At 46.2% G+C, this 25526-nt stretch overlaps 1 protein-coding gene across 1 annotated transcript in view; it reads left to right on the top strand.

The window, feature by feature from the left end:
• The window catches only part of EDC4 (enhancer of mRNA decapping 4), a 33335-nt gene that overhangs the window by 760 nt on the left and 7049 nt on the right, over positions 1-25526 (top strand). The window contains 23 exon segments of the mRNA XM_036390360.2: positions 3375-3531; positions 4314-4425; positions 5073-5172; positions 6686-6875; positions 7887-8034; positions 8540-8644; positions 9085-9194; positions 9721-9804; positions 10330-10425; positions 11386-11488; positions 11941-12121; positions 13336-13408; positions 13836-13927; positions 14577-14773; positions 15516-15604; positions 16359-16512; positions 17626-17820; positions 17823-18088; positions 19664-19765; positions 20711-20863; positions 22175-22211; positions 22993-23173; positions 24999-25154. Coding sequence (XP_036246253.2) covers positions 3375-3531; positions 4314-4425; positions 5073-5172; positions 6686-6875; positions 7887-8034; positions 8540-8644; positions 9085-9194; positions 9721-9804; positions 10330-10425; positions 11386-11488; positions 11941-12121; positions 13336-13408; positions 13836-13927; positions 14577-14773; positions 15516-15604; positions 16359-16512; positions 17626-17820; positions 17823-18088; positions 19664-19765; positions 20711-20863; positions 22175-22211; positions 22993-23173; positions 24999-25154 — 3081 coding nt within the window.

The raw sequence follows: 25526 nt of genomic DNA, 5'->3' as shown, positions 1-25526 counted from the left end.
TCTGCTCAGAGTTCAGCAGGCTCCCTTCTGCCTGTAGGAGTATCAGCAGCGGGCTCAGGAGTCAGCTGGATAGTGTTCCCACTCTCTTGGAGCTTCAGCTCCCTCTCATCTCCCTGCTTGAACCTGCCGTGGGGTTTCAGTCAAATGTGGTGAGGTGACACTCTTTAGGAGGCTGAGACATGAATGCTTTGCAAAAATGTCTTAGCCTCTGGGTAGAGGACAGAATTATGCCCCTTTTGTGTTCCATTTAAGGGGGAGGCAGGACAGGAATAATATAACTTCAAAATGTCCTGAGATTCAGCAGGAATGTGCTACCTCCAAAGCAGCTGCCATGTGTGCTGCCTTTTGCTTGGCCAAAAGGAAGAGAGGCTGGGTGTGGGATGGTTGTAGAGGGCTGTAGAGGCCCATGAGGTGATGGACTAAACCTACAGGAAGGCAGCTTCGTTAGCTCTACTACCCTTAGAGAATCTTCTCATTAATTGGAATAGTTTCTGTGGGTTCTGCAGTGCTAGCATGTTCCTGAATTCTAATTCTTACAAGAAAAATACATTTTTTGTTTGTAGTGCAGCACTGTACTTGGAAGACTGGAAGGAGAGCTCAGTGCAGGGATGGAGAGCTCATTTCACAAGCAGTTTCTGAACTCATTTCATTTCAGTTTCTGAACTGAAAGGATATGTTGTGGTTGAGAAATGCTTGGAGTTGTTGCTCAAGGTGACCTGACTTTCTCCTGAAGCAGCTTCTCCTGCTGGTTGAAGTCAAGGAGTTATTGACAGAGTATGGCTTATTTCTTTCATTCTTCTTTGCTGTTCATTCTCTTTTTACCTTCCCTGTCAGCTCCAGTGCACAAGAAGGCATTTGAGAGGAAAAGGAGCAAGTGGGCAGGAAGTTCACAGAAGGAACCTGTGGTGGTTCTCAGCAGAAATCACTGCCTGTGTAACAGCAAATAAACTTGAAAAGACTGACATAATAAGGGGAAGAAGAAGAGTGCACATGTTAGCTGAAAGTCTCTGAAGCTCCTGTTAGGGTGCCAGGGGAGAGGAATAGGGGAGCCTTCAAGTTTTGCAGTACCAGATGCAGGTAGCTGTGGGCAGTGTTGTATTCCTCTAGGTCCTGTCCAGGCAGGTAACAAGAAACACTCCTGCTTTTTACAGAAGAGTTTACAACTGTCACAATACTTTTGTAATTCTGCTGAGCTTGGTGATTGTGAAAATGTAATCCACTCCCCAGTCTGTCTCTCTTGACACAGTTTCTCCCTGTTTTGGCAAACTTCATCCAATCCTTCAGTAGCTGTTGCCAAAGCATGGACCTGCCTGCTGGGATGTGGGGACAGGCTGTCAGTGCCACTGTGCTGAGGAGGAGCATCCCTGCTGGTGGTGGGCAGGATCCTTCCATCCATGCAGAGCTCTCTGCTGCTAAGCAGGTGTTACGTGGGCTCACCCTGCTCGTGGTGTGTCAGGGCAGTGTTCAGTACAGGCTGGCATCTCCTGGTGCAGCTGATGGTGGGAGCAGGAAGAGTTCAGTCTCAGCTCTGACTGCTCCTGCTCTTTGAAAAGGTAATGAACACAAACACCCTTCTTTCCCTTTGAGACCTCGATCTACCAGTCTGGCTTAACCTTTTGGTTTAGTTCATGTTCTTACTAATAGAGCCTCTTCCCTTCTTTTATGCCTCCAGGACTGTGCACAGACAGCATCTGTGTTTGTCTGGGTTTCACTAACACAGACTGAGCTATGCCCCTTCCTGAGCCTAGGTGTGCTGTTGTTGGGCCCATCAGCCTCTGGGGAGTGTTTCCTCCTTCCTTTTTCCCATGGAGCAAAAATCACTGTGCTGCTGTGTGTAAAAGAGCAGCAGTACTTACATGAGACTTTGCTGTGGCTGCAAAAGGGCAAAGCACATATCATCTTTCTCTGGGAGACTGGATGCTTTTTCTGTAGGGAATATTTTCCTGCCTTTGGTCACAAAGGATCAAGTGCTGTCAGTGGAAGTAGCTGCAACTGGACAAGCACCTACCATATGCTGTAGGAATAAGGGGCACATCTTAATCCTGTGACAGCAAGCACAGCACCAGTGGGAGGTGCTGGATCACATTCCCTTGCTTGAATTTCCTTGTGCTGTGTGAGTGCTGCTGCTTTTTCTACACTGAGGTGGGTGCCCAAATTGTCCCTGCATTGGGGTACCCTGTCACTGCACATTTCTGTGTCCATAATGAATCTTCATAAACAGGAGAGTTTGAAATGCCCTTCTGGCAAATGAATAATTTCAGTTGTGTTTTAGGCAGCCGCACTCACCCTGATGTATTGAAGCCTATTCAGTAGCAGAAAGGTTGTCTCACTTTGGGAGGATTTGCCTCTTGCTCACAGTTATGTTTAAGTTTGCTACATCTGCCAGTGATGGGGAGTTCTGGTCCTGGGAGCAGCCATTTTGCAAGAGCTCAGCAGCAGTTGTTACCTGGCAACAGTATACGAAATTTCGGGTTTCAAAACCAGTGAAAATTTCCAGCAGGATTCGCTGACACAGGCGGCTTTTCCTTGGTGTGCTGATGTGGGGGTGCAGGTGGGGGAGCATTGCTGTCCAGTGGGGGTTGTCAAATATTTGCCTTGCTAGTGAAGAAAGTCTCCTTCACCCCCTGTTATGTCTGTCCCCTCCTAAAGCCTTCAGAAGGCATGGAAGCCACCAAGCACCTGGTGCTAGGCCAGATGTGCAAAGTCAGGGCATACACACTTCAAAGCACAGCTGGGGCTCTGAACAAATGGCTGCCTTACACAAAATTTGACTGCTATAAACTTCTCTGAGATTGTTCAATCAAGGGAAAAATATGGGAATCCCAAAGGCACAGCTGCAGAGTTTCCTAGGAAAATTACCTAAACACCTGGACTTCGAGGTCTCACAGTCAGAAGCCAGTTTTGGAAAGTTACAAATGTATTGTTTCCAGCCAGCCCCAAATGTTGCAGCTGATCCCTGCACTACTGCTCTTCAGAGGTCTCTCTGCAGGCCTGAGGGTTGGAAGTGACTTGTCAAGAACCTTTTGGTCTGGCATTTGATTCAGTAAACCTGAATTACCAGCTTAGTCTTTCTGATCTAAAGCTATTTGCTCCTTGAGCCAGGTTCAGTTCCTTGAAACATACGTTTTAGAGTTTCTCTGATTTGCTTGTGAAGGAAAAAGAACTATTTCACTCAGATGTGTGAAGGTGAGTTTGTCATCACACAGGAGGTCTCTTACACATCCTTTTTGTAGAACACATCTCCCAATTAATTCAGCATATTCTACCTGACAGACCAATAGAGGCTGACAATAAGCACCTGGGGGTGGTGTATCTCACACAGTGCTGTTTATTTTAAATGCATGTTGGGCACAGCTGGTGTTGCTTTTCCTCAGGTTCGGTGAATGAGAACCAGAGGCCGTCGAATTCGTACAACGGGGACCTGAATGGGCTGCTGGTGCCTGACCCCCTTGGGAGTGGAGATGGAGCTGCTCTGGCCAAGCCAGTGCATCGCAGCATCTCCCTAGGAGCCCTGCAGGAGAAACAAGTCATGTGAGTTTTGCCAAAGAAATGCTGAGAGTGAACAGAAAACAGCTCAAATTTGATTCTCCGGAGCGTGGATGTGCATGCTGAGAGTCTGACAATGGGTTTTGTGTTCAGTTCAGGTGGCAGTTGTGAGCCAGTGCTCTTGATTAGAGCTTTTGTAGCTTTTGTGAGGCTGATGCATGGAGTCTGCCATCCTTGCATCTCAGGAACTGAAGAATACCTGCAGAGTTGTTCTGAGAAGGGAAACAGGACTGTCCATGGTGAAAATTGCAGGTCAGAGTGAATGTAAATCATGAGGGCTCTGGTTGAAACTTGTGGTTCCTCTGTAGATGTCCAGCAGGACTCCTTCAGGGACCCAACACCTGAGGTGTTGCAGAGCTCATGGAAGTAGCTTCTGCTTGGCTTCTCTGCTCATGGTTTTGAAAGAGGATGCCATGAGAACCACAAGCAGTGTGCACTGTTTTGTTGATGACGTTCAGCTGGTTGGTTTTGGTTTCTTCACACTTTCCAATGCTGGGGATGTGAATCAAATGTAGGTCTGTGCTCCAGTGAAATGAACTGAAGGTTTTTAGGCTGAACAAAGCAGGTGTTTAACTCTCTCAAACCTGTGACACACAGGGAAGGGAGACTCAGCTGAGAGGAGTTTTGTCTTCACTTGTTCAGCTCAAGCTCTTAGATGCACAGATCCTGCTGTGTTGCTATTAAAAATATGAATTTAACATAAATTGTTAAATAGTCTGTTCCTGTGAGGCCTGTCTGATTTTTTCTCCCTTTGTTTTTTTTTAAAGCTGCCTTTCTGGTGATGACAGCTCCACATGCTTAGTGATATCAGCAAAAGATGTGGAGGTAGTGGCCAGCAGTGATTCCAGCATCACCAGTAAGGCCAGAGGGAGTAACAAGGTAAGGAGCAAGAGAAAGCATGGTCTGTCTCTTTTTTAGTCACATCAGCTCATGCTTGAATATTTTTAAACAGAAATAAATATCTGCTTTCTTGTGTCATAGGAGTTTGTAATGAGGTAGAAGTTTGTCACAGACTTTTAACAAGGAGAAAAAAGTTGGAGCAGTATCTTGTAATTGATTGTTTCTGTTATTCCAGAGTCTGGCCAAGTTATCTTCTCAATTTCAGAAGTTCATGGTCTAAGCTGTAGGTTCCTGGGAAAGTGTCCTTTCTCCACAAACATAATTTTTCTGCTGGTTGTTTCCTCCCTGCACCCTGAAGGGAAGGTTTCCCTGGCTGTTTTGCTGGCTTCAGTCCTGCTGAGAGCTCTGGCCAGCAGGTCAGAGCTGCAAGAACCAATATGCTGAAATTAGAGCTGGTGCTGAGCAGAGAACTAAGCCATGCTCAGAAGAAATGCTGATGATTAGGAGAGAGACATCTGGTCTTGATCCACTCAGCCCTTTTCCACTTTGTTCCTTAATTTTCCATTTTGTGTTTTTCCATTTTCTGTTGCAGTTTGTTCCTTAGTATGCAGCAAACTAAGGGACCACAAAGATGGAAAAGATAATTCCAGACTTGTCTCATGTTTTGTTTACTTTGTCCTGAACAGGTGAAAATACAGCCTGTTGCTAGATATGACTGGGAGCAGAAGTACTATTATGGCAATCTGATAGCTGTCTCAAACTCTTACCTGGCTTATGCCATTAGAGGTGAGTTACTTTCTTGTCTTGGATGTGATTTGTATTTTTTTGCTCTGTGTATCATTAAGAAAGGCAGAGTTTACATCAGAACAACATAACTGGCACTGATTGAAACATACCTTGCAATACTAGGATCAGAGTGCTGTTGTAGAGAGAATATAAGCAATGGTGGAGAGAAGAGTTTGTTATGTGGGAGAGTTAGAAATAAAAGAGAAGGACTCAGTGGGGATGTAGGAAAAGTTGAAGGACTACATTCATTTTACTGGAGAGCTGATGTCATTCCTCCTTTAATTAAATATTTCTGCAGCAAACAAACTGCTCTGTAGCAAGCACAGAAACAGCCCCATGGTAATTTGAGCAGATAAGTGTTTGTGATGGATTTGCTTGCATAAATTTAGACTTGAGTTTAAGGCTGAGTTTTGAGGATCCAAAGAGCAGATGCAGTGCCTTGTGCAATAGAGAGAGGAAAGCACAACAACACAGGGAAAGATTGTTTCACAGCATATGGGAAAGAAAGTGGCAGGATGAGAGGAAACAGTCTCAAGTTGTGCCAGGGAAGGTTTAAATTAGATAGTCGGAATTTTTTTTTTTTTCATGGAATGGATTCTAAAACCTTGGAACTGCCCTGCCCAGGGAAGTGGTGAAGTCACCATTCTGGAAGTGTTCAAAAAACATGTAGATATGGCACTTGAGGACATGCTTTAGTGGTGAACATGAGGGTTGTGCTGGTTGGACCTGATGATATTAAAGGTGTTTTCCAACCTTAAGAGTTCTATGAAATGAAGACTTAGTTATCTGCAGTGTCTCTTTCTGCTCTCATAGATGCACAGAGTGTCTATGTCTCTTTGTTCTTAGTTCTCACACCAGTTTATCTGGTCTTTTATGAAACCTGCTACTCTGTTCTTGTGTTTTTTCCAGGCTGAGGTTATTTTAGAGTAGCTTAAGGATGTCTCACCCTTCTAAAAGTATTTTAAAAGCTTGGATGTAGTAACACTGGGAAGCTGAGTGGTTTGCTAGGGCTGGTGTGGGCATCAGGAAGTGAAAGCACCATGATCTCTGTAAGAGTGCCTGCTTTGTAGGGATTGGTGTCTGTCTGAAAAGGGGAAGCTGGAAACTTTGCTTAGTGTGCTCATGTTCTGAAGCATCTTCTTTTCAGTCATGCAAGCCAAAAAGCAGGGCTTTTTGCAGGGTGAGTGTTCATGCCTTTTGGTTCCCCTTACAGAAATCTGCCTCTCAGTGACTCCTTTTCTCCATGAAAAATTAAACTGAAAATTTAATTGAATTTAATTAAAACTAACTGAAAATTAAATTGCAAACAAAATTAATTCACTGTCACTGGAGGTCAGCCTTGGAAGCGTGGCAAGCTCAGGATGAAGGTTTAGGCCTGGCATTTAATTGCAGCATTTAATGAGGATAATCCTGGGAATTATGAGAAGTTTATGAGAGTTATGGGGAGTTTATGAGAATTATGCAGAGAAACCAGAGACATGAATGGTGACTTCTTCCTCTGTGTGTCTCACAGCTGCCAGCAATGGCTCTGCCATGGTGCGGGTGTTGAGTGTCAGCACTGCTGAGCGGACCTTGCTGAAGGGATTCACGGGAGGTGTGGCAGACCTGGCCTTTGCTCACCTCAACTCCAACCAGCTGGCCTGCCTGGACGAGGCTGGCAACCTTTTTGTCTGGCGCCTGGCCATGGATAAAGAAAAAATCCAGTATCTTGTCCAAATACACCTCCTGTCAGCCTCTGTGTAATGATTAGATGTGAATGCAACCCCAACATTACCCTTTGATTTTGTAGCCTTTGCAGAATAGCAGCTTGCAGGGGAAAGATTGATAGTTATGCCCCTTCCAGAGTATCAAATCTGGCAACTTTTACTTGCATTCATCACAATCATTACTTGATATTTCATTGCTTGAAATTCTAGGAGCACCTCAGTGCAAAGTAGACAGTGAGAAGTGTCAGTCTGTAGCACCTGGCCTTGGGTGTGGACAGTGTCACCTCAAGTGTGTGACAGAGGTTTGTCTTGTCTGATTCTACCTCTTTTCCTCAGTTACTTCTCTAGGGAAGAGGATGTAATACATCCCATCCACTCACTATCTTCCTTCCAAACCTGTCATCCTTTTAGTGGCCCTGAAATTTATTTTCAGTGTTCATTACCCTGAATATTTTCCGTTTAATTGCTAGGAGTGATTGCTCAGTGCTTCTGGGAAACATGTGAGGTATGTCACCTCAGAGTGTAGCTTTTTAATTTTAATTGTGCACCATCATTTTAAAAGCAACTGGAGCAAGGGTGGTGGTAGTTGTTGAAGCCCTGATTTGTGGTGGTGCACTCGAGCACTCAGCTGGGGGCAGTGTGGTAGCTCTTCTGTCTTTCTCTGGTAGTGTTGCAATGCTAACAAATCATATAATCATTAGCTGCCTGACGGATTGCACATTCAGATGTGGCTGTGTGCTCCTGTTGTGCTCATCCTGTCACTGCAGCCTGCAAGAGAAAATTGTGAGAACTTATAAACTTTTGTAAGCTGCAGCTCTTCTGTCAGTGAAGAAACTCTAGCTTGGCTGCTTTCTCAGCAGAATCCCTTTACCTGCTTCCTTTTTCAATCAATGGCCCAAAAACCCTTAAGGTTGAACAGTATTAAAACAGCAGACCAAGCCTGAACAGGTTATTGCTGGGCATTAGTAGCAGAGCCAGAACGTTGCATTTCTTAACCCTGGTGATCAGAGAGGAGATCTTGGTTAACATCAAGCGACCTGACAACACCCCCCTGAACACCTTCCGGAGAATCATCTGGTGCCCCTTCATCCCCGACGACAACGAGGAGAGCGGCGAGGAGGGCAGCCAGACCCTGGCGTTGCTGCATGAGGACAGGGTAAGGAAACTCTGCTTTGGAAACATTGCCCTCATTTATCATTAGGAGAGAATTTAATGGAGGAAAGAGCTGAGTTTGCAATGAAGTTGTAAAGGCTCCTGTCTAGGCCATGTTGGGGATCCTTCTGTAAGATGTTGAGTTCCTCTCTTCCCAGGAGAGATCATTCTCTGGGCCGTCCTCAGGAGGATGGAAAGGGAACTTCTGCTCACCATCAAATGCCAAGGACCACTTGAAACAGAGACATCACTTGTCTGTTCAGGCTGAGCCAAGTAGCCAAAGGAGGGGCTTGGTGGGCAGCAGCTCCAAATGCCAAGAGGAATTCCCTGTGTTTTGTACAGTGCCAGGAAAGCACTGAATGGCCAAATTGTGTGGAAATGGGAAGGTGTATGTCACACACTTCCATTGGGCTGGTGTATCAGGCCATAAGATAAGGATCTAGGAAGTTCTCTAGATCAAACCAGTGGTTATAAAAATAAACCTGTGTGTCTGCATGTTTGTTTTCCAGGCAGAGGTGTGGGACTTGGACATCATCCGAACCAACAACAGCTCCTGGCCGGTGGAAGTGCCTGATATCAAAGAAGGCTTCATTGTGGTGAAAGGCCACAGCACGGTACAAATTTGGGTTCTTTGGGTTTTCTTTGGGTTATAGGGTCTCAGGAGCTGCAGTTCTTAGGACAGTTGGATGTAAAAAAAAACATTTGTGGGGTAATTATAATTGTAAAAGCCAGAAGAGCCCAAATCAAAATGAGCTCTATTTATAACATGAATAAGAGTAAGAGCAGTGGCAACAGAATCTCTTGTACTTGAATTTGCTGTCTGGAAAATGTGATGGTTTATTATTACCAAGAAAGAGAGTGCCTGTCAATTGTTCTGTGAAGGGTTAAAAGGTTTAACATTAGAAGCTACCAGTTTCTGTTAGAAATCACTCTGGCTTTCTCTACTATCAGATTGTTAATCAAATTATTGCTTGAAGATAGAGCCTTTTCTTCTAGTAAAGTAAGAAAAGCTGTAAAATTACTTTTCTGTGTCTCTTTTCTCCCCTTTGTGTAGTGCCTGAGCGAGGGAGCACTTTCTCCAGATGGAACTGTGTTGGCCACAGCAAGCCATGATGGTTTTGTAAAATTCTGGCAGATCTATATTGAGGGACAGGATGAGCCAAGGTAACTGGAGAATTGGGAAATGAAGGATCTTGGAACAGAGAGCAGCATTTTCTCTGGGAGAATTTCCTTGATACAGAATTATCTGTGATGGTCATTCTCAGGATTATAAGGGTGCAGCATAAGTGTTTGTAATTTGTTGCTGAAAAATTGCAGCACTGAATATCATAGGCTTATGGAAAAAGCAGAGTGCTGTGTCTGGAAACAGGAGTTCTGTGCTTTGCACAAGCTGTAGTCAAACTCTTTTGCACTGTCTGTGTAAATGCAGGAGGCTGCTCTGAGCCGTTCTTCTCAATGTTGACTTCTTTTTGCATTGTATTTTTGTTAAGCCACCAGACTAAATGGCAACATGGAATTTTATTTATTTGTTGGTAACAATATTTGTCTGTGTGATCTCCTTATTTTATATAAGGAGAGCTACAAGTCACTAGTGTTCATTTGTGACTTCTGGACAAGGAGTTGTGTGTTCAGCATTCTCCTCATTTACCACTCCCTTCACACTTGGATGTTTTCTCTGATTTATTCCCAGGTGTCTTCATGAGTGGAAACCCCATGATGGTAGACCTCTTTCCTGCCTGCTCTTTTGTGACAACCATAAAAAACAAGACCCAGAGTAAGTCCCCAATCCTGTCCTTGAAGTATTAAAGTTCAGCATTGTTTTCTAACTCTGCCTTACCTTGAAAGTTCCTTGTAACTGAAACATACTTAAAAATTTTAGCTTTGTAGCAGAAACAAGTCCTGTCATCTTTATAGTCAGTTTTCTAGTGATGGAGAAATAAATAAGACTCTGAAGCACAACCTAAAGTGACCTTAATCATAGTGCCAATTCCATGAAAGTAATGAGAATTCTAAATTGAGGAGTCCTTTCAGGTGTGTGGTATGGTCAGTCTTAAATGGCCTGTTAGACCTCCAAATTTCAACTGCTGTTGCTGAAAATATAGCTTTTATTGTTGTTGTTTCTTCAGTTGTGGCCTTAAAGTTTCTGAGAGGTGTAGTGGTTTCTAGTCTGCCTCAGAGCAGAAATTTTCTGGGAACTTTCAGCCATGGTTGGGCAAAATCAGCCATGGGCAGCTTGTGAGGAGCTTTTCTGGGAAGGATCAGTCTTCTTTAAGAGAATTTGGATCTGTTGTGCCTGCAGAGTTCCCTTCTGGAGGTTTCTCATCACAGGAGCCGAGCAGAACAGAGAGCTGAAGATGTGGTGCACGGTGTCCTGGACCTGTCTGCAGACTGTTCGGTACGTGTGCCTGGATGCCCCTGAAGGCTGGCATTTAAGGGTACTGAATTTGCAAAGGTGATCCCTGATGTCCCATGGATTCTACTCCTTGGCCATTCCAGCCTGTTGTTGGAAGCTCTCAGCTCTGTCAGACTGTCAGGTCAATCTTAGGCAAGGCCAGGGAAGTTTATACTTTTATTATTTGTGTTACCAATATCTGTTGTCTTTGCCTTGTTCTGTAAAGCATAGACATAGCTGTAGCATGAGATTGCACAGCAGAACTGCACACCTTTAGTGTTTTCCTCTCTAGAAATTTTAGATATTCAATAACCAATCTAGGATCTTTTCCTATTGGTGCTTTTTCTGTTTACATTTTGAGAAGCTGCTATGTTGATAGAGCTTAAGAAATTATCCAAGGCTTAAATGTTGAGCTGTCTAGGCCCAGAAATTGAAATTGTGCTTTAATTCGTCCCTTGACTCAGCTTAGGTTCCCTGATTTTATTTTTCTGTTGGTGGATCATGGCCTTTCTTACCACACACATGTTTAAGGCCACATTGGATTTTCCCTCTTTAAATGAGAAGAAATGACATAGAGTGCTGCTTTTTCCACCTCACACTACAGAAGGTCCAAAACTTGTGGAAGGGTTATTTTGATTTGGTGGATTTTTGGTTTTAAATCTGCAGCATTGACTCTTGTACTCCTATGAATGTGGAACACAATGAGTAATGACTGTCACCTTCCATTTCAATGTTCAGAATCCATAACTTGATCCTATCGTGCCATCTCCCAGCTGCTTTCTTAGCTGATGTCAGCATTGATTTCAGCAAAGGAGTTTCTGTTCTAGTGGGTGGTTGCACTGTAATAGGGCTGTAAACTCCTTAAGGTTCTGTGGGAGTTTTGGTAATTAGTGCAGTTTCATAGCAGTCATGCTGGTTGGGCTAATCTACCTTGCACCCCCTCCCTCTTATTTGTACATGTAGCTTTTCTCCTGACATCTTCAGCTCCATGAATATTCTTCCCAGCCTGAAAGTCTGCCTGGACCTCTCAGCTGAGTATCTGATACTGAGTGATGTGCAGAGAAAAGTAAGTAGTTCATTTTGTTGCTGCCTGTGGGGAAATGGTGGCTGAAGCAGAATTGGCTTTCTGTGTGACTGGTTGTGCTGCCTAGGTCTGGGATTTGCGTGTTAGTAGATAAAAATGCAGAAGTTGACTCAGCAATTTCACTGTTTGATGAAAAAGGGCAGCAGTTCAGATGAGTAATGCTGAGGAGCCTTAAGGATTATTTCTCACCCTTTGTAAAGCTCTCATTTGGAGATACTTGTGTCTGGCATGGTAGGATTTAGTTCTTGATCAACATTAACTCCCTTAAGAGTCTGGTGCTTGTGGTTCCCTTGAGTGTTCCATTTCAAATTTCAAGATCCAAGCTTTATTCCTCACATTATTTCCCTTGTTCCCAATCTGTTTTGGATGCTCAGCTCTGTAGTCCCCACACATGTGCATGGTCTGCTCTGAAAGCTCTGATTTACCATTTCCAGGTCTTGTATGTGATGGAGTTGATGCAGAACCAAGAGGAGGGCAAGGCTTACTTCAGCTCCATCTCAGAGTTCCTCCTGACCCACCCAGTGCTGAGCTTTGGCATCCAGGCCGTGAGCCGCTGCCGGCTGCGGCACACCGAGGTGCTCCCAGCAGAAGAGGAAACTGACAACTTGAGTGTAGGTAGGTGACAAAATTTGGCTGCTGTGTCGTCAGGATTTCTTTCCTGGCTTGTTCTGACTTCCTTGTGAAAGGCTGGTCACTTCTCCCAACTAACAAGACAAGAGGAAACAGCCTCAGGTTGCACGCAATGAGGTTTAGATTGGGTGTTAGGAAAAATTTTGTCACCAGGCTTAAGCTGGGCTGTCAAGCATTGGAGCAAAGGATTCAAGGTGTGGCCTGGTCACTGCCCTTGTCCTGCTGGTCACACTGTTGCTGAAACAGGCCAGGATGCCAATGGCCATCTTGGCCACCTTGGCACATGCTGGCTCATTTTAAGCTGCTCTCAACCAGCACCCACAGGCCCTTTCCCCCTGGGCAGCTTTGCAGCCACTCTGCTCAGCCCATGGTGCTGCAGGGGGTTGTTGTGGCCCAAGCACAGGACCTGGCCTCAGCCCATCAATCCAGCCTGTCCAGACCCCTCTGTAGGCCCTTCCTCTCTTCCAGCACATCAACACTCCTGCCTAATGTGGTGCAGCATCCACAGCCAGTCAAGGGAGGGGATTGTCTTGCTCTGCTCTGCAGTGGTGCAGCCTTGACTCCCATGTGCAGTTTTGGGCACCACATTATAAAAAAGACACTAAGCTGTTAGAGAGTGTCCAAAAGAGGGCCATGAGCATGGTGAAGGGGAAGATGCATGGAGAGTGGCTGAGGTCACTTGGTCTGTTCAGCCTGGAGGAGACTGAGGGAAGACCTCATTGCAGTCTTCCAGCATCCTCACAAGGGGCAGGCACTGATCTTTTCAATCTCATGACCAGTGACAGGACTCAAGGAAACGGCATAAAGCTGAGTCAGTGGAGGTTTTTGTTGGATATCAGGAAAAAGTTTTTCATCCGAGGCTGGTTGGGCACAGGAGCAGGTGCCCTGGGACAGTGGTTATAGCACTGAGCCTGTCTGAGTTCAAGAAGCATTTGGACAGTTCTTCCAGGCACATGCAGTGATTCTTGGGGTGTTCTGTGCAGGGCCAGGTGTTGGACTCAATGATCCTCATGGGTCCCTTCCAGCTCAGGGTATTCTGTGATTCTGTGGAGTTGTCTGCAAACTTACTGAGAATGCTCTTGATTCCCTCATCCAGATCATTGATAAAGAGAATCTGTATCATGCTGGTTCTTTGCTGTCAGCTCATCCTGTGTATAGTTTCCATGCAACTTCATATTTTACCTTTGTCTCCCTTCCAGAAGGTGCTCAGGGCTCTGGGGCTGTTGAATCAGCAGCAGGTGTGCTGATAAAACTCTTCTGTGTTCACACCAAGTGAGTATGTGTGTGCAGCTGTCTGTGTTTGTCCTAACACTGCACTGACCTGTAGAAATTTAAGTTCAATTCTTTTGCTCAAACAAAGGCTACTTGGCCCCATAGACATTTCTGTCTGTGATGTGTATGGCCTTACCAGGAGGTAGCCCTGAATGGTGTGACAAGCTTGTATTTCCATGGCCATGAGTGATTTCAGAGTTGTGCTCACACTCAAGTGCTGGGAAACATCTCAGATACCCTGGGTGGCAGAACTGGGTGACACGGCTGAGTGAGGATCAGCTTCTGTTGCTTCTGTGACAGGCAGAAAACACTGAAGCCTTTTCCAAGGGAATTAGTTCAGTGAAGAGAAATCTTCTGAGCCTTAATGATGCCTTAAGTCTTCTCCTGGTGGTTCTTAAGCTGATCAGAGTTGCTTGTTTCTTTCTAGGGCCCTACAGGATGTGCAGATTAGATTCCAGCCTCTTCACAGCCCTGACACAAGTGCTTCCATGCCTGCCCATGGCTCTCATGAAGAATTTGGTGAGCATGTGTGTTAAATTGGTCTTCAGTGTTGCTGAGCCTTTAAAGGTTATTGGTGGGGAGAGCAGGAGGTGGTTTTGGGTATCTCTTTGTACTGCAGTGGTGTCACTGCATAAAGAGTTCTAAATATGGAGTAGCAGTGGAGCAGGAAGCTGGTTAGACCCTGGTTGTGAGTATGGAGTTTGGGATGTGTTAGACCAGGAGTGCTAATGCTTTGTGCATGCTTGAGTTCACCTTCCTGGGTGATTTGGCACTTGTGAAAGAAACTTGAAGTTTGTCTCTTGTCAGGTGGAAGAGATCAGAGTGACAGCAGAGCTGTGGGAGTAGAGGGGGCTGGGCTGTTTGTGATGAGCTCTTTCAGCTCATTCACCATTCTGGGATGTGGCAGTTCAACTGGCCTTGCTTTTAGGGAAGAAAGGAAGCTTGGACATTTTATTATCAAAGCCTGATAAAATCCAGTCTGGCATACAAAGAGAAAGCACAACACAGGATTTGCTTTGCTCTAAGCTTTGACTGGGATCTTGCAGGGTTTTTGCTTGTTCTTTTTGGAATCAAGCGTGGCATGCAACAGCACAAGTTTATACTTAGTGGAATTAGAGCTCTAGTTTTGGAGGGAAGTTCCAGACTGATTTGTACCTTTCCCTGGAAGCCTTTCCAGACCACATGGCTGATCTGGGCACGGAGGGGCTGGGCTCTGAGAAGGGGTCTGTGCACGGCTCCCAGCCGGACCTGCGGCGCATCGCGGACCTGCCCGTGCCAGCAGATTTCCTCTCCCTCTCCAGTGATGCCAAACCCAAGCTGATGACTCCAGATGCATTCATGACACCAAGTACTTCTCTTCAACAGGTAATCAGAGAGCAGCACTGTTATGGTGATGCAAGGGATGGGGGTAGATTTTGGTACTTTTGGACACCCTTTTGAGCTGTAATGACTGTGATAAGCTCTGCTAGCTGAATGCAGAGCACACAGGAAACTCTGCATGTAGCCAGACTGAGCAGAGACCTGTTGGCACATCTGAAATGCTAAACTGGCCTAAGCTTGTGTTGTAAGTGCTGTATTTAACTGCAAAACCACTGCTGTAGGTGTGCTTTGTAGAAATATGGGTTTGCTAAATAACTGTATCTGAGCTGGGAGACTGCTCTTACTAGTTTGCACATGTTGTTTGGGGATATGATCTGATCTGTATGTAATGTAATATGATTCCATATGTAATGGAAGAAAATGTGCCACCTCTGCACATCCTGCTGGTGGGGTCCTGTGGGAATGCAGATCTGAAATGATCAGGGGACTGTTGGAACTGTTCAGACTTGTGAGACCCCTCTGGAGTACCCCACCTTCTGCCATAAACCCTCTGCCTCTGCACTGGTGAGGTCACTTTGGGGACAGCAGTTCCCCAGTAAAAGCAGCCATATGATGAGGATGTTTTCAGATTTGCCTTTGACCAGCACCTGAGCACCTTAGCAGAACAACCCAACCTGTGGGGGTGTTTTCTATTCCCTCTTCACCAGAGACTCTCTAGGAGTCTTTCTTCCTCAGGCTGAGTTGTGTTGTTGGCCTCTGTGCCATCCTGACTGCTGTTTCCTTGCAGATTGCTGTCTCTCCAGGCAGCAGTGTCAGTTCCCTGACTGCAGTCACAGCCATGAGCAGCACTTCTGTCACGGATGCCTCTCTGCCCAGGTGAGCAGCACATGAGTTAAATAATGCATCTGCAGCTGAACTGGCACAGGCCTTTGGGATAGCACAGAGCTGTAGCATGTCTTGCAGGAGAGGAGATTCTACCCAGAGTTAGAAACTGGCCTGAGTCCCAACATCCCTGTGTAGGCAGCTGTTTGCATCCCTATTGCAGCTTGGAACGTGTCTGTTGTCATCTAGAGGCCAACAAGAGTGTTTTATGTGTGCCTCATAGGGATTCTGTTATTGCAGCTCAGTTTTGTTGCTCTCCATGCTTTTCCCAAAGGGCCATTGTTTACAGGTAAGAGAACTCTGCAGCCACCAACAACAGGGAGAGAATTAGGACTGGTAGGAAAATCTTGCAGTGTGACAGTGGGTTGGGCTGCATAACAGGGGAGAACTTCACTTCTGGGGTCTGGGAAACAGAGACAGACCTATCTCATAGTGTCGTGTTTCTCCCTGTACTCTGAACAGTGTCCACTGGAGATACAATTGATCCCTTCTCTCACTGACCCCTTGAATTCTAAAAGATTGCAATGCCCCTTTTTTTTTCTTTTTTTGTTGTTTCCACCTGGTATCTCTCTGGGCTCTGTGGGGACTAGAAGATGCAGGTGCTCATTGACAGGGAGTAGCTGACCATGGTGGAAGGACCAAGGGCCTCCTCCACTGACCTGTTGTACCCCATCTCCTCACCTCGAGTGTTTGATACAGATCAATCATTTCTTTGGGCTGCTTGATTTGCTGGTGTCTGTTTCTGCAGAGCTTCAGAAGACCTGACTGTGAGCCCCAAGATGCAGCTGGACACCAGCCTCACGCTGAGCAGCAGCAGCAGCAGTCTCCAGACCAGTCCTAGGAGTCACTCTGTTCTTATCCCAGGCCTCCCTGACAAGCTTACACCAAAGGCACCTGTTCCAGTAAGGCTCCAAATGCTGCCCCCTTCCTTCTCATGGGCCAGGGAACCTCTCTATGGGCCTCTACAAGCTGAAATTGCTCAGCCTGGAGAACAAAAAGGTCTGAGGAGCAGAGTGGCCTTTTAGTACTTTAAAGAGTGACTTTTTACATGGGCAGACAGGGATAGGGCATGGGAGAATGGTTTTAAACTAGAATAGGGGAGGTTTATGTTAGATGTTAGGAGGAAATTCTTTTTTCAGAGGGTGGTAAGGCACTGGCATAGAATTCCCAGGAAAGTTGTGGATTCCCCATCCCTGGAAGGGTTCAAGGCCAGATTGGATGGGGCTTTGAGCAACCTGGTCTAGTGCAAGGTGTCCCTGTCCATGGCAGTGGAGTTGGAAGGAGATGAGCTTTAAGGTCCTTTCCAACTCGAACCTTTCTAGGATTCTATGAATTACACTTATTTGATTGTTAACAGGGACAGTGTGTGCCCTTTGTAAAACAGCTGCTGGCACAGATGTGCAGTCCAGTTTACTCAGCCATGTTGGTGGAATTTGTCCATATGTAGAACAGCATGTAGCTGCAGTACAGCTACAGATACAGCAATGGAGAGACAGCTGTAGCTTGTGCTGTCACCATCCCAGTGGCTGGATGTGGTCAGCCTTTTTGTTAAGAGACAATGCTACCTGGAAAGGCTTATTCCTGCTTGTTGGTCTGATGAATCTGAAATTGTGATTGCCTATCCCTAAATTTTAATTTCCAGGTTTTGTGTAGAACAGATCATGACCAAAGCTTGAAATTGAAACAAGTTTTCCATCCAGGAGATGTTCAGTGTTAAAACTAATGTTCTCCTTCAAAGAGGAGGGAGTCTAGAGCAGAGCAGGGAGGTAGAATTAGTGTTACATTTTCTTATGAAAGTGAGTTCAAACTAGCATTGGCTTAAGTGTGTTGTTAGCCCAGCTGAGAGTCCACTACAAGTGCTGGGACTGTTTTCCATCTGACAGAGTGGGAGCCAAGGAATCACAAGAGGAAAGGATACAGCAGGCTGTTTCCAGAGGCAGTTAGTGTAAGACACCAGGGGTTCTTGAAGTGTCTCCACATTATCCTGAAGCCTCTTGTTTGATTTCTGTTTGTAGGTGGCACCAGGAAACTCCTCTCTAGCACTGGAACTGCAGGAAGTGGAGCCCTTGGTGGTGCCCCAGGCTTCTCCCACCCGTGAGCGCTCCCCAGACGTCATTTCCTCTGCTTCCACAGCCATGTCCCAGGATATCCCAGAGATTGCTTCTGAGACCCTGCAGCGCAGCTTCGCGCGGCGGCGCCCGCGCTGCCCGGGGAGGGGCTGGAGCCCGGGCACCACGCAGACAGCATGGCCTCAGCTGCCTCTGCCCTGCACCTGCTGTCTCCCAGGAACCGCCACAACTCCGAGCACAGCCACCACTCTTTGGACATGCCTCCAGTGGAGGTGGACAGACTGAATGCTCCATCATTACTGGAGACTGCTTTAACTCAGGAAAACGCATCTTCTGACAGTGTCGTGAGTCAGCCGTGGCCGGCGGCTCCTGACATAACCCGGGAAACCAGGAACAGCATGGCAGACAGGTAATCCCTTGGGTTTGTCTGGCAGGGGGCAATTTGTTTGCATTGCCAAGTTGGCAGCTTGGTGGAAAGCTGTTACATTGTGATTAATCCAGAGCAGTTCTCCATCCCTCCTTCCCTTGAAGGATCTGATGAGTCGGCCTTCCTGTGTGCTGTATCCTGAACTTCTTAGGCCACCTCTAACCACTTTTGCTTTCTGATACCCTTTGCAACATAAATGATCTCTGTTAAGAAGGTGAAAAGTCTACTTTATTGGCCTTCATGTTCACATGGAGACTTGAGAATTTTTTTTTGTGCTCTGGAAATCAAATCAGTACAAGCTACATTCTGCCCCAGATGATGCAGGCTTTTGTTGAATCAATTGACCAAATAACTGTCAGGCTTGCTTGTATGTCTCTCTTCTAGGACTGGCTCTATGCAGCTAGTGTTACAAATACATAAAGTACTTTAGCTGTCAGAAAATAAATGGCAATGGAGCAGGAATGAAGGATGGTGCAACAGCACTTAGGCTACTTAGAAGGAGCAATCTGTTATGCTGGAGCAGTGCTGGGTTTCATCACAGAATGGGTGTCCCTGTCCTGTAGTAGGATGAGAACAGCAAGAGGCATCTGGCATCTCCAGATTTCAATTATGCTGGGGCTACATGCACCATGTGAACCTGCAAACACCTTCCTTTTCAGCAGGACTGGAAGGCTGAGAGGGTCAGTGTTGTCCCTCAGGTAATCCTGGACTGTTCACTCATCAGAGTTGCAAAGAAGGGCCTCACCTTGTGCCTCCACAGCTGAGGATGTTGTTTCAGGAAACAGTCCCATCTGATGGCTCTGGGAGGGCATTAAGGCTGTGTTTCTAGACAATATTTTTTCTTTTTCTCATAATATGAACTTGAGAAAATATGTTTGTAGGAGTTTGCAACTCCCCTCAATCCCACTCTGTCTTTGAATTCTTCTGGATGTCTTATATCAGAATACCAGATCAGCTATCTCTGAATGTGAGAGATTTCACCAGTGCTCACTTCTGTGTAAAGTCTTCCTGCAAGCTGCATTCAGGCAGACCTAATTGACAGCCCAGAAGCACGTGCAGTTTGCTCTCAAAATCATTGTGATACTCAGACTGGATCCACTGTTACAATCCTGTCTGTTAGAGCTGACTCATCAAATTTACACACTTCCTCAGACACTTTAAGGAACTAAGAAGCACTGATGATTTTTGCTTCAGTGATCAGTATTAAATGAGGAAAAACAAACTCGAGGTGATGCTATTCATGGAAGTATGGTGTGCTGCCAGGTTTGAGTAGTGGCTTACCTCTCTTGTATGAATATCTGTTGGGAGATAGTTCTTGGTTACTACTTCAAGCATAGCTGAGCTGCTTCTCCCCTTTTGAGGCCCCAGAAAAGCACATGGACAAGTTCAAGTGCTTAGTGCCTCTACACAGCACTGCGTCTTCCTGGACCTGTGGGATCAGTGTGGGGTTGATTTTTGTTACAGACTTCAATCAGGATCTCTCATGAGACATGGAGAGAGTGACTATCCAAGCTGAAAGAGACTTTTGTGATGGTATTTTCTTTTTTCCCCCTCTAGCCCAAGGGATGAAGTTGAAGAAAAGCACAAGAGCTCTTCCTACCATCGACACAGCTACCACCTTCTGCAGCATGACAGCCAGGATGCCAGTGCAGAACAAAGGTACCAGAGTGCTCAGCCCCCTCTCTCACCCTGCATGGACTCAGTTCAGGCTGCATTTGTGCCTCTGTTCCCAGCCAGCCTTCACGTGTGGGGTGAATGTCTCTGCTTTGTCTCCTGACTTAATGTGGGTTTGCAGCCCAGCTTTCCTCATGTTCTGGTGACTTCAGCTCATCTCAGCATTGGCCTCTGGGCCCTCTCCAGTTTATTCTCTGTAGGGAAAGGTTTGATTGTGCTGCTTCTAAAAGCATGGAGGAAGCTTGGTTTATTTACCAGTAAAAACCTAGTAAGTGATCAGTTTCCAAATATTTTGCCTTATATAAGGTAGCAAGGGTACCTCAGGAGTAAGTTTCTTGCTTCTGACATCTTTCCTCCCTTATAAGTGCCCCTGAAGTTCTGTGGGCACATTCTGTGTGCCTGACAAGCTCAGCTCTGTTTGACAGCTGAGGGTTGTGCACAGTCCACACATAAATTCAGACTGAAACCTGCAGCCTGTATTGGAGGCTGCTAAGCAGGGGAAAGTCTCCAAGGTACTGAGGATCACAGACGTCTTAGGCTCACCTGATCCTCCTCTGTTCTTGCAATGTGTTCTGTGTCCAGTGCTTCTGTCTGTAAAGCTGTAGGGATGTGCTGTGTAAAGCACATTTCTACAGGAGGTAGGGATGTGCTTTACACAGCACTTCCCTACATCTTTACAGCTGCCTGGGCCCTGCTGTCCCTAATGCAGCGACCCCCCAAGCCTTTCTGCACAGCACTCGAGCTCAGCCTGAGCAGACCTGGATCAAAGCAGAGCAGCCTGTTCTGAGCTCTGTGGAGGTGACTCTGAAAGGTTAGGTGGGGATGTCTGTGTCTGTAGCTGACTCTGGCCATGTGTGGATGAAGATCTGTGTGAATCCATCCCAGTCCAGTGTGGTGAGTGATGTCCTCTCCCTTGCTGTTCCTTCACAGTGACCACGATGATGAAGTTGCAAGCTTGGCTTCCACGTCAGGTGGATTTGGTGCCAAGGCATCAGCACAGAGGCTGCCTGTGAAGGACTGGAAAGTCAAGGCATCCCCCCGGGCCTCCCCAAAGCTGAAAAGGAAGGGCAAGAAGGATGATGGGTATGCTGGGCTGGCCAGGGCACAGCAGGCTCAGCACCAGCTGGGCAGGGCACAGCCTCCTGCAGCCCTTGGGGTCTGAGGCAGCAGCCAAGTGCTCCCAGCCCTCAGCCTGTTTGCAGAGGGCAGGAACCCCACAGAGGGCATTGCTGGTCACTCAGACACTGACTGGCTCTCGGGTGTGGGAATAGTTCTGCACTATCTCCAGCTGGGACTCAAAATCCAAAATACAGCCTGGGCTTGAGAAGAATGCATGGGAGGTAACTTACACATTGTGAGGGGACACTGGGCCCTTTCACTGGTTTCAGTGAAGGCTTTATTGGAACTGTGAGTGTCACAATGGCCTCCCTTTTTAATTGGCTTCTGAGCAGCAGCCCTTGTTCAGTGCCCTTGTTCAGCAATATCTGTCATTTGTTACCTGCTTGCTGCTTCTGTGTGTTTCTAAACATGCTTATATCAATATCCTGTAAGTGAAAATTGGTGACTGGAAAGGTCTGCCCATGGCATGTTAGACCAATCTGTCTCCATCAGTGTGAGGAGAGCAGCAGAGCTTCTGCACAGGGCTCTCTCCTCTTCTTGTGTTCCCATAGCTCCATGATTTGGATCTCTGGCTGTGCAGATCACAACACAGATGGGCTATGGCATTTAATTCTGGCTGTGGTCCTGCACAGTGGCACCCAGAAGGCTCTTGACCTCTGAAATGACTTTCACTTTTTCTGCCTCAGTCCTTTTAAAGTTGCAGAGTGGATATTGTCTGGGAACTAAAAGTGTTACTTTTCTTCACTGATCTGTGACTTTGATGGAGACGTGCAGTATCAGTGGATCAGTTCAGGGTTTTACCTTATTCTGTTGTATGAGCTGGAGTGCATCACTAGTTTCTTCACTTTGAGAGCTGGAATTGCTCTGGATGATTAGTGCTCATTCATTCTAAATTTTAACAAATGAATACTTGTTTTTTGTTTGGGTCTTCCCTGGCTTTGAATTTGGACAAAACTGAAAAAGCAGTGTGGAGTGCACTTTGTAATAGTCCTCATTAACACTTGGTTCAGGTCTCTTCCCTGCAAAGGGACCAGTCTGTAAGGAATTTCATGGTCTGTGAACAGTGCAAATGATAGTGTGATAGTGCTGTAAGGACTGGGATTTCATCACCTTCCCATCATTCTCCATGTTACACAAGGCAAGCTGGAGTTATGAGCTGGAGTGTAAAATCTAAAGTAACCATAAAACGTGTGATCTGTTTTGACAGAAGACTTGGATAATAAGAGGAGTTAATTGACATAACTGGGTTACTACTCTTTCTCTGTTTATTTCCAGGGATATGAACCAGTCACCAAGATCATCTAACAACCAGGTGAGTCAGAGCTGCTCTTCATGATGCTTCATATCTTACTAGGGAAAACCTGAGAGAAAGTTCATCCAGTTCCTTGAAGTATCATGGGTCATGCCCTAGCAGGTTGAGAGGGGGCTGCACTTGGGCTTGGAATTGCTCAGTGCTGACGTGCAGCAGAGAAGGAGCTCTGTGCTCTCCAGACTGATGATTTCTTTCTCATACTTGCCTCTGCCTGCAGCAGGATAAGCTGTTCCTGTCAAAGAAAGGGTCACAGGGGGATTGGCCTTGATGTGTGTGTCTCCTTGTTCCTTCCCCTTAAGGGTGGGTCCTCACACTCCTTGAACTATTTTGAGCAGTGAAGTGACAACATATATAAATTTATACTTGTCTAGTTGTTTGGTGTTTTCAAATAAATGAAAGACTGAAAAAGTGCTCTAAAGAAGCCTCCTTAGTGTACTGATTGCACAGCTCTTTTGTGAGTGTTTGTGGTCATTGTTTACATTTGTAGGCATCAACACTCTCAGTACCTGGCCAAAAGTGAATAAAATCTGTTTTGAAGGGCGTGTTGTATCTAACCAGTTGGTATTCTAAGCAACCATTTATTAATTCCATGCAGGAACCTTGTTTTATCAGTTTATTCCTTGGCACAGCAGTTCTTGGGAACAGGCATTAAACTGGTCCTGTTTGCTGCATTGTGTGTTACACTTCACTTCCAGGCACAGGGCTTGACTCAATACTGAACAGAAAAGTGATCTGACCTCCAGTCCTGTTAGAAATGAATGCTTGTCCTCTCCACATGCAGGTGACAGCAGAGTTCCAGGAGGAGGTGATGTGCATCCTGAGGAGCCAACAGCGGGAGCTCTCCGAGCTGCGGCAGACGCAGATGGAGCTGCTGCAGAGGCTCACGGATCACCTCGACGCCATCCAGAGCTCCCTCATGGGCCACATGGAGAGGGTCATCGACTCCCAGCAGGAGCAGGAGCGTATCCTTGTTGGCAAGGCTGAGTGGAAGATGCAGGGCAGACTGGAGGTGTGAGGAAGGCTCAGAAAGGTCAAGGATCGTGGGAGCGTGGGGCCGTAGGTGCAGTACAATTGCCCTGCTGCAGTGTCACTATTTCAGTTCCTCTCAGGCCCTTCTTCAGGGCAAGAAACTCAGAAATAGAACAGAACTGACACTTTCTCTGTGCCCCTAAATCTTAGTAACCCGTTAAGCCATAAGTGCTGCAGTGCTGGTGTGGACCAGGGGTGCACTTGGTACATTATCCCACCTCAGGCAGTGGCCAGTTGTACAAGAGCAATCATGGCTGAGCCTTCCTTCCTTTCTTCCTTAAGGCAAGTCAGTACTTGCACCAGAAACATGCATAGCTGGATATAGAATTATCTTGTTTGTCCACATTTATTCATATGCTGGTCTACAGGTCCCTTATGTGTTGTCTGAGAAGTATTTTCTTTTGCTGCTTTCAAACTTGGTATCTAATTATTTGTATTGTATTATGAATTATTGGTTCCTGTGTACATATGCTGCACTGAATTTGGTTATGTTCCCCAAATTGAACAGCTCCAGCCTATCTCATGTCTGAAACCACTCCTAACTTCTATGACAATAGCTTTCTCTATTAATTAGTCTCAGATTTTCCTTTTTTGACCATTAGTCTGATATTCACAGATAATTTAGATACCTTTCTACTGCATTTCAGGGTCTAGAGCTATATTGTCATACTAGAATAATTTTTTCTTTCTCCACAACTTTATGCATGGACTGAACTTTGTCAGCAGCTGAATTGTCATTTCATTGTTTACTTTGTTGGAGTTTGAGGTGTTAGTTTGTTTAAGATGTTTGCTCCTTGTTTCATCAGGTGTGAGTAGCCTGAAGCCTGGATTTGTTCCCATCACTTTTTCACTTACATCCACTAATTCCATCCTATAGAAACATTTCTACCAGCTTGCTGTTTATGGATATATTGGACTTGATGGTTTCTGGTGTCCTGGATTTGGCTCAGATGGAGCTAATTTTCTTCACAGCAACTCATGTGTGTTATGTTTTGGATTTGTGACCAAAACAATGCTGATAACACACTGATGTTTTTGCTTTTTCTATGCCCTGTCAAGGCCTTCTCTGTTTCTCACCCTGCTGCACCAGGCAGAGGCTGGAGGTGGTCAAAAGTTGGGAGGAGACAGAGCCAGGACAGCTGACCCCAGTGACCAATGGGGTGCCCCACACTGTGTGATGCTGTGCTCAGCAGTAAAGGGGGAAAGGAGGAGGAGGAGGGGACACTTGGATTGTTGGTGTTTGTCCTCCCCAGCCACTGTTAGGCATGAGGGAGCCCTGCTTTCCTGGGAATGGCTGAACAGCTGCTCACTGATGGGATGTACTAAATTAATTCCTTATTTTGTTTGGTTGGCATGTGCAGCATTTGCTTTACCTCTCTTAAACTGTCTTAACCTCAACCTATGGGCTTGCTCACTTTTACCCTGCCAGCTCTCTCCCTCATCCTGCTGCAGAGTGAGTGAGTGGCTGGCTGGGGCTGAGCTGCTAATGGGGCAGCCAAGTTAACCACAGTATGTAGGAAACAGTACTGTCCAGATTACTTTAGCTGTTTGACTTTCCTATCTTGCCTTCCAAAGCTCTTTTCTCACCCTGATCAATTGTTTAAGAGCACCCTGTTTCAGGAACACAGCAGTAACGTTAGGAGACCGCTCTTTCACCAGAGCCTCTGGAGGTGAGGCTGCTGTCCATCTTTGTGGACAGGAGTGTTGTGGGTGGATAGGAGATGTGCTGTTGTGCTCCTTGACCCCAGGTCTCATCAGAGAGAAGGCTGGAGCGGGTGCTGCTGGAGGGGCAGCAGCGCAATGGGCAGCTCCAGGAGCAGCTGTCCCAGCAGCTCTCGCAGTCGCTGTCCACGGCCGTGTGTAACCGCCTGGAGAGGACCATCCGTGAGGAGATGAAGAAAACAGTGCCCCAGTGTGAGTGTGGCTGGGAGCTGGAGCCCTACAGGTGGCTCCATTGGGATCAAAAGCACGCTGGGGAAGTGCTGGCACTGTATGAAGCAGGAGTTGGGCTGTGTGAGCACCAGTCTCTCTGCACGACTGTGGGCCCCACTGTAATCTGAGAAGAGGGGCTGTGGTTTAGAAGCAGTGTGAGGTTCCCAGAGGGGAATGCCTTTACAGAGAGTGTGGTCTGACCTTCCATAATAATCTCTAAAGCCTTTGGAGTCTGTTCAATGGAGGAAGGTGAAAGAGGCTGATGAATTTCGAAATGCTGAGACTTGGCTGGAGCAAGCTTGAAGTTGTCTTTGCCCCTTCTCGATGCACTGGCACCATGCATTTAAGGAAATG

This window comes from Molothrus ater, chromosome 12 (assembly GCF_012460135.2).
Source record: "Molothrus ater isolate BHLD 08-10-18 breed brown headed cowbird chromosome 12, BPBGC_Mater_1.1, whole genome shotgun sequence".
Lineage (NCBI taxonomy): Eukaryota > Metazoa > Chordata > Aves > Passeriformes > Icteridae > Molothrus > Molothrus ater.
This window is presented reverse-complemented; position numbering and strand designations above follow the sequence as displayed.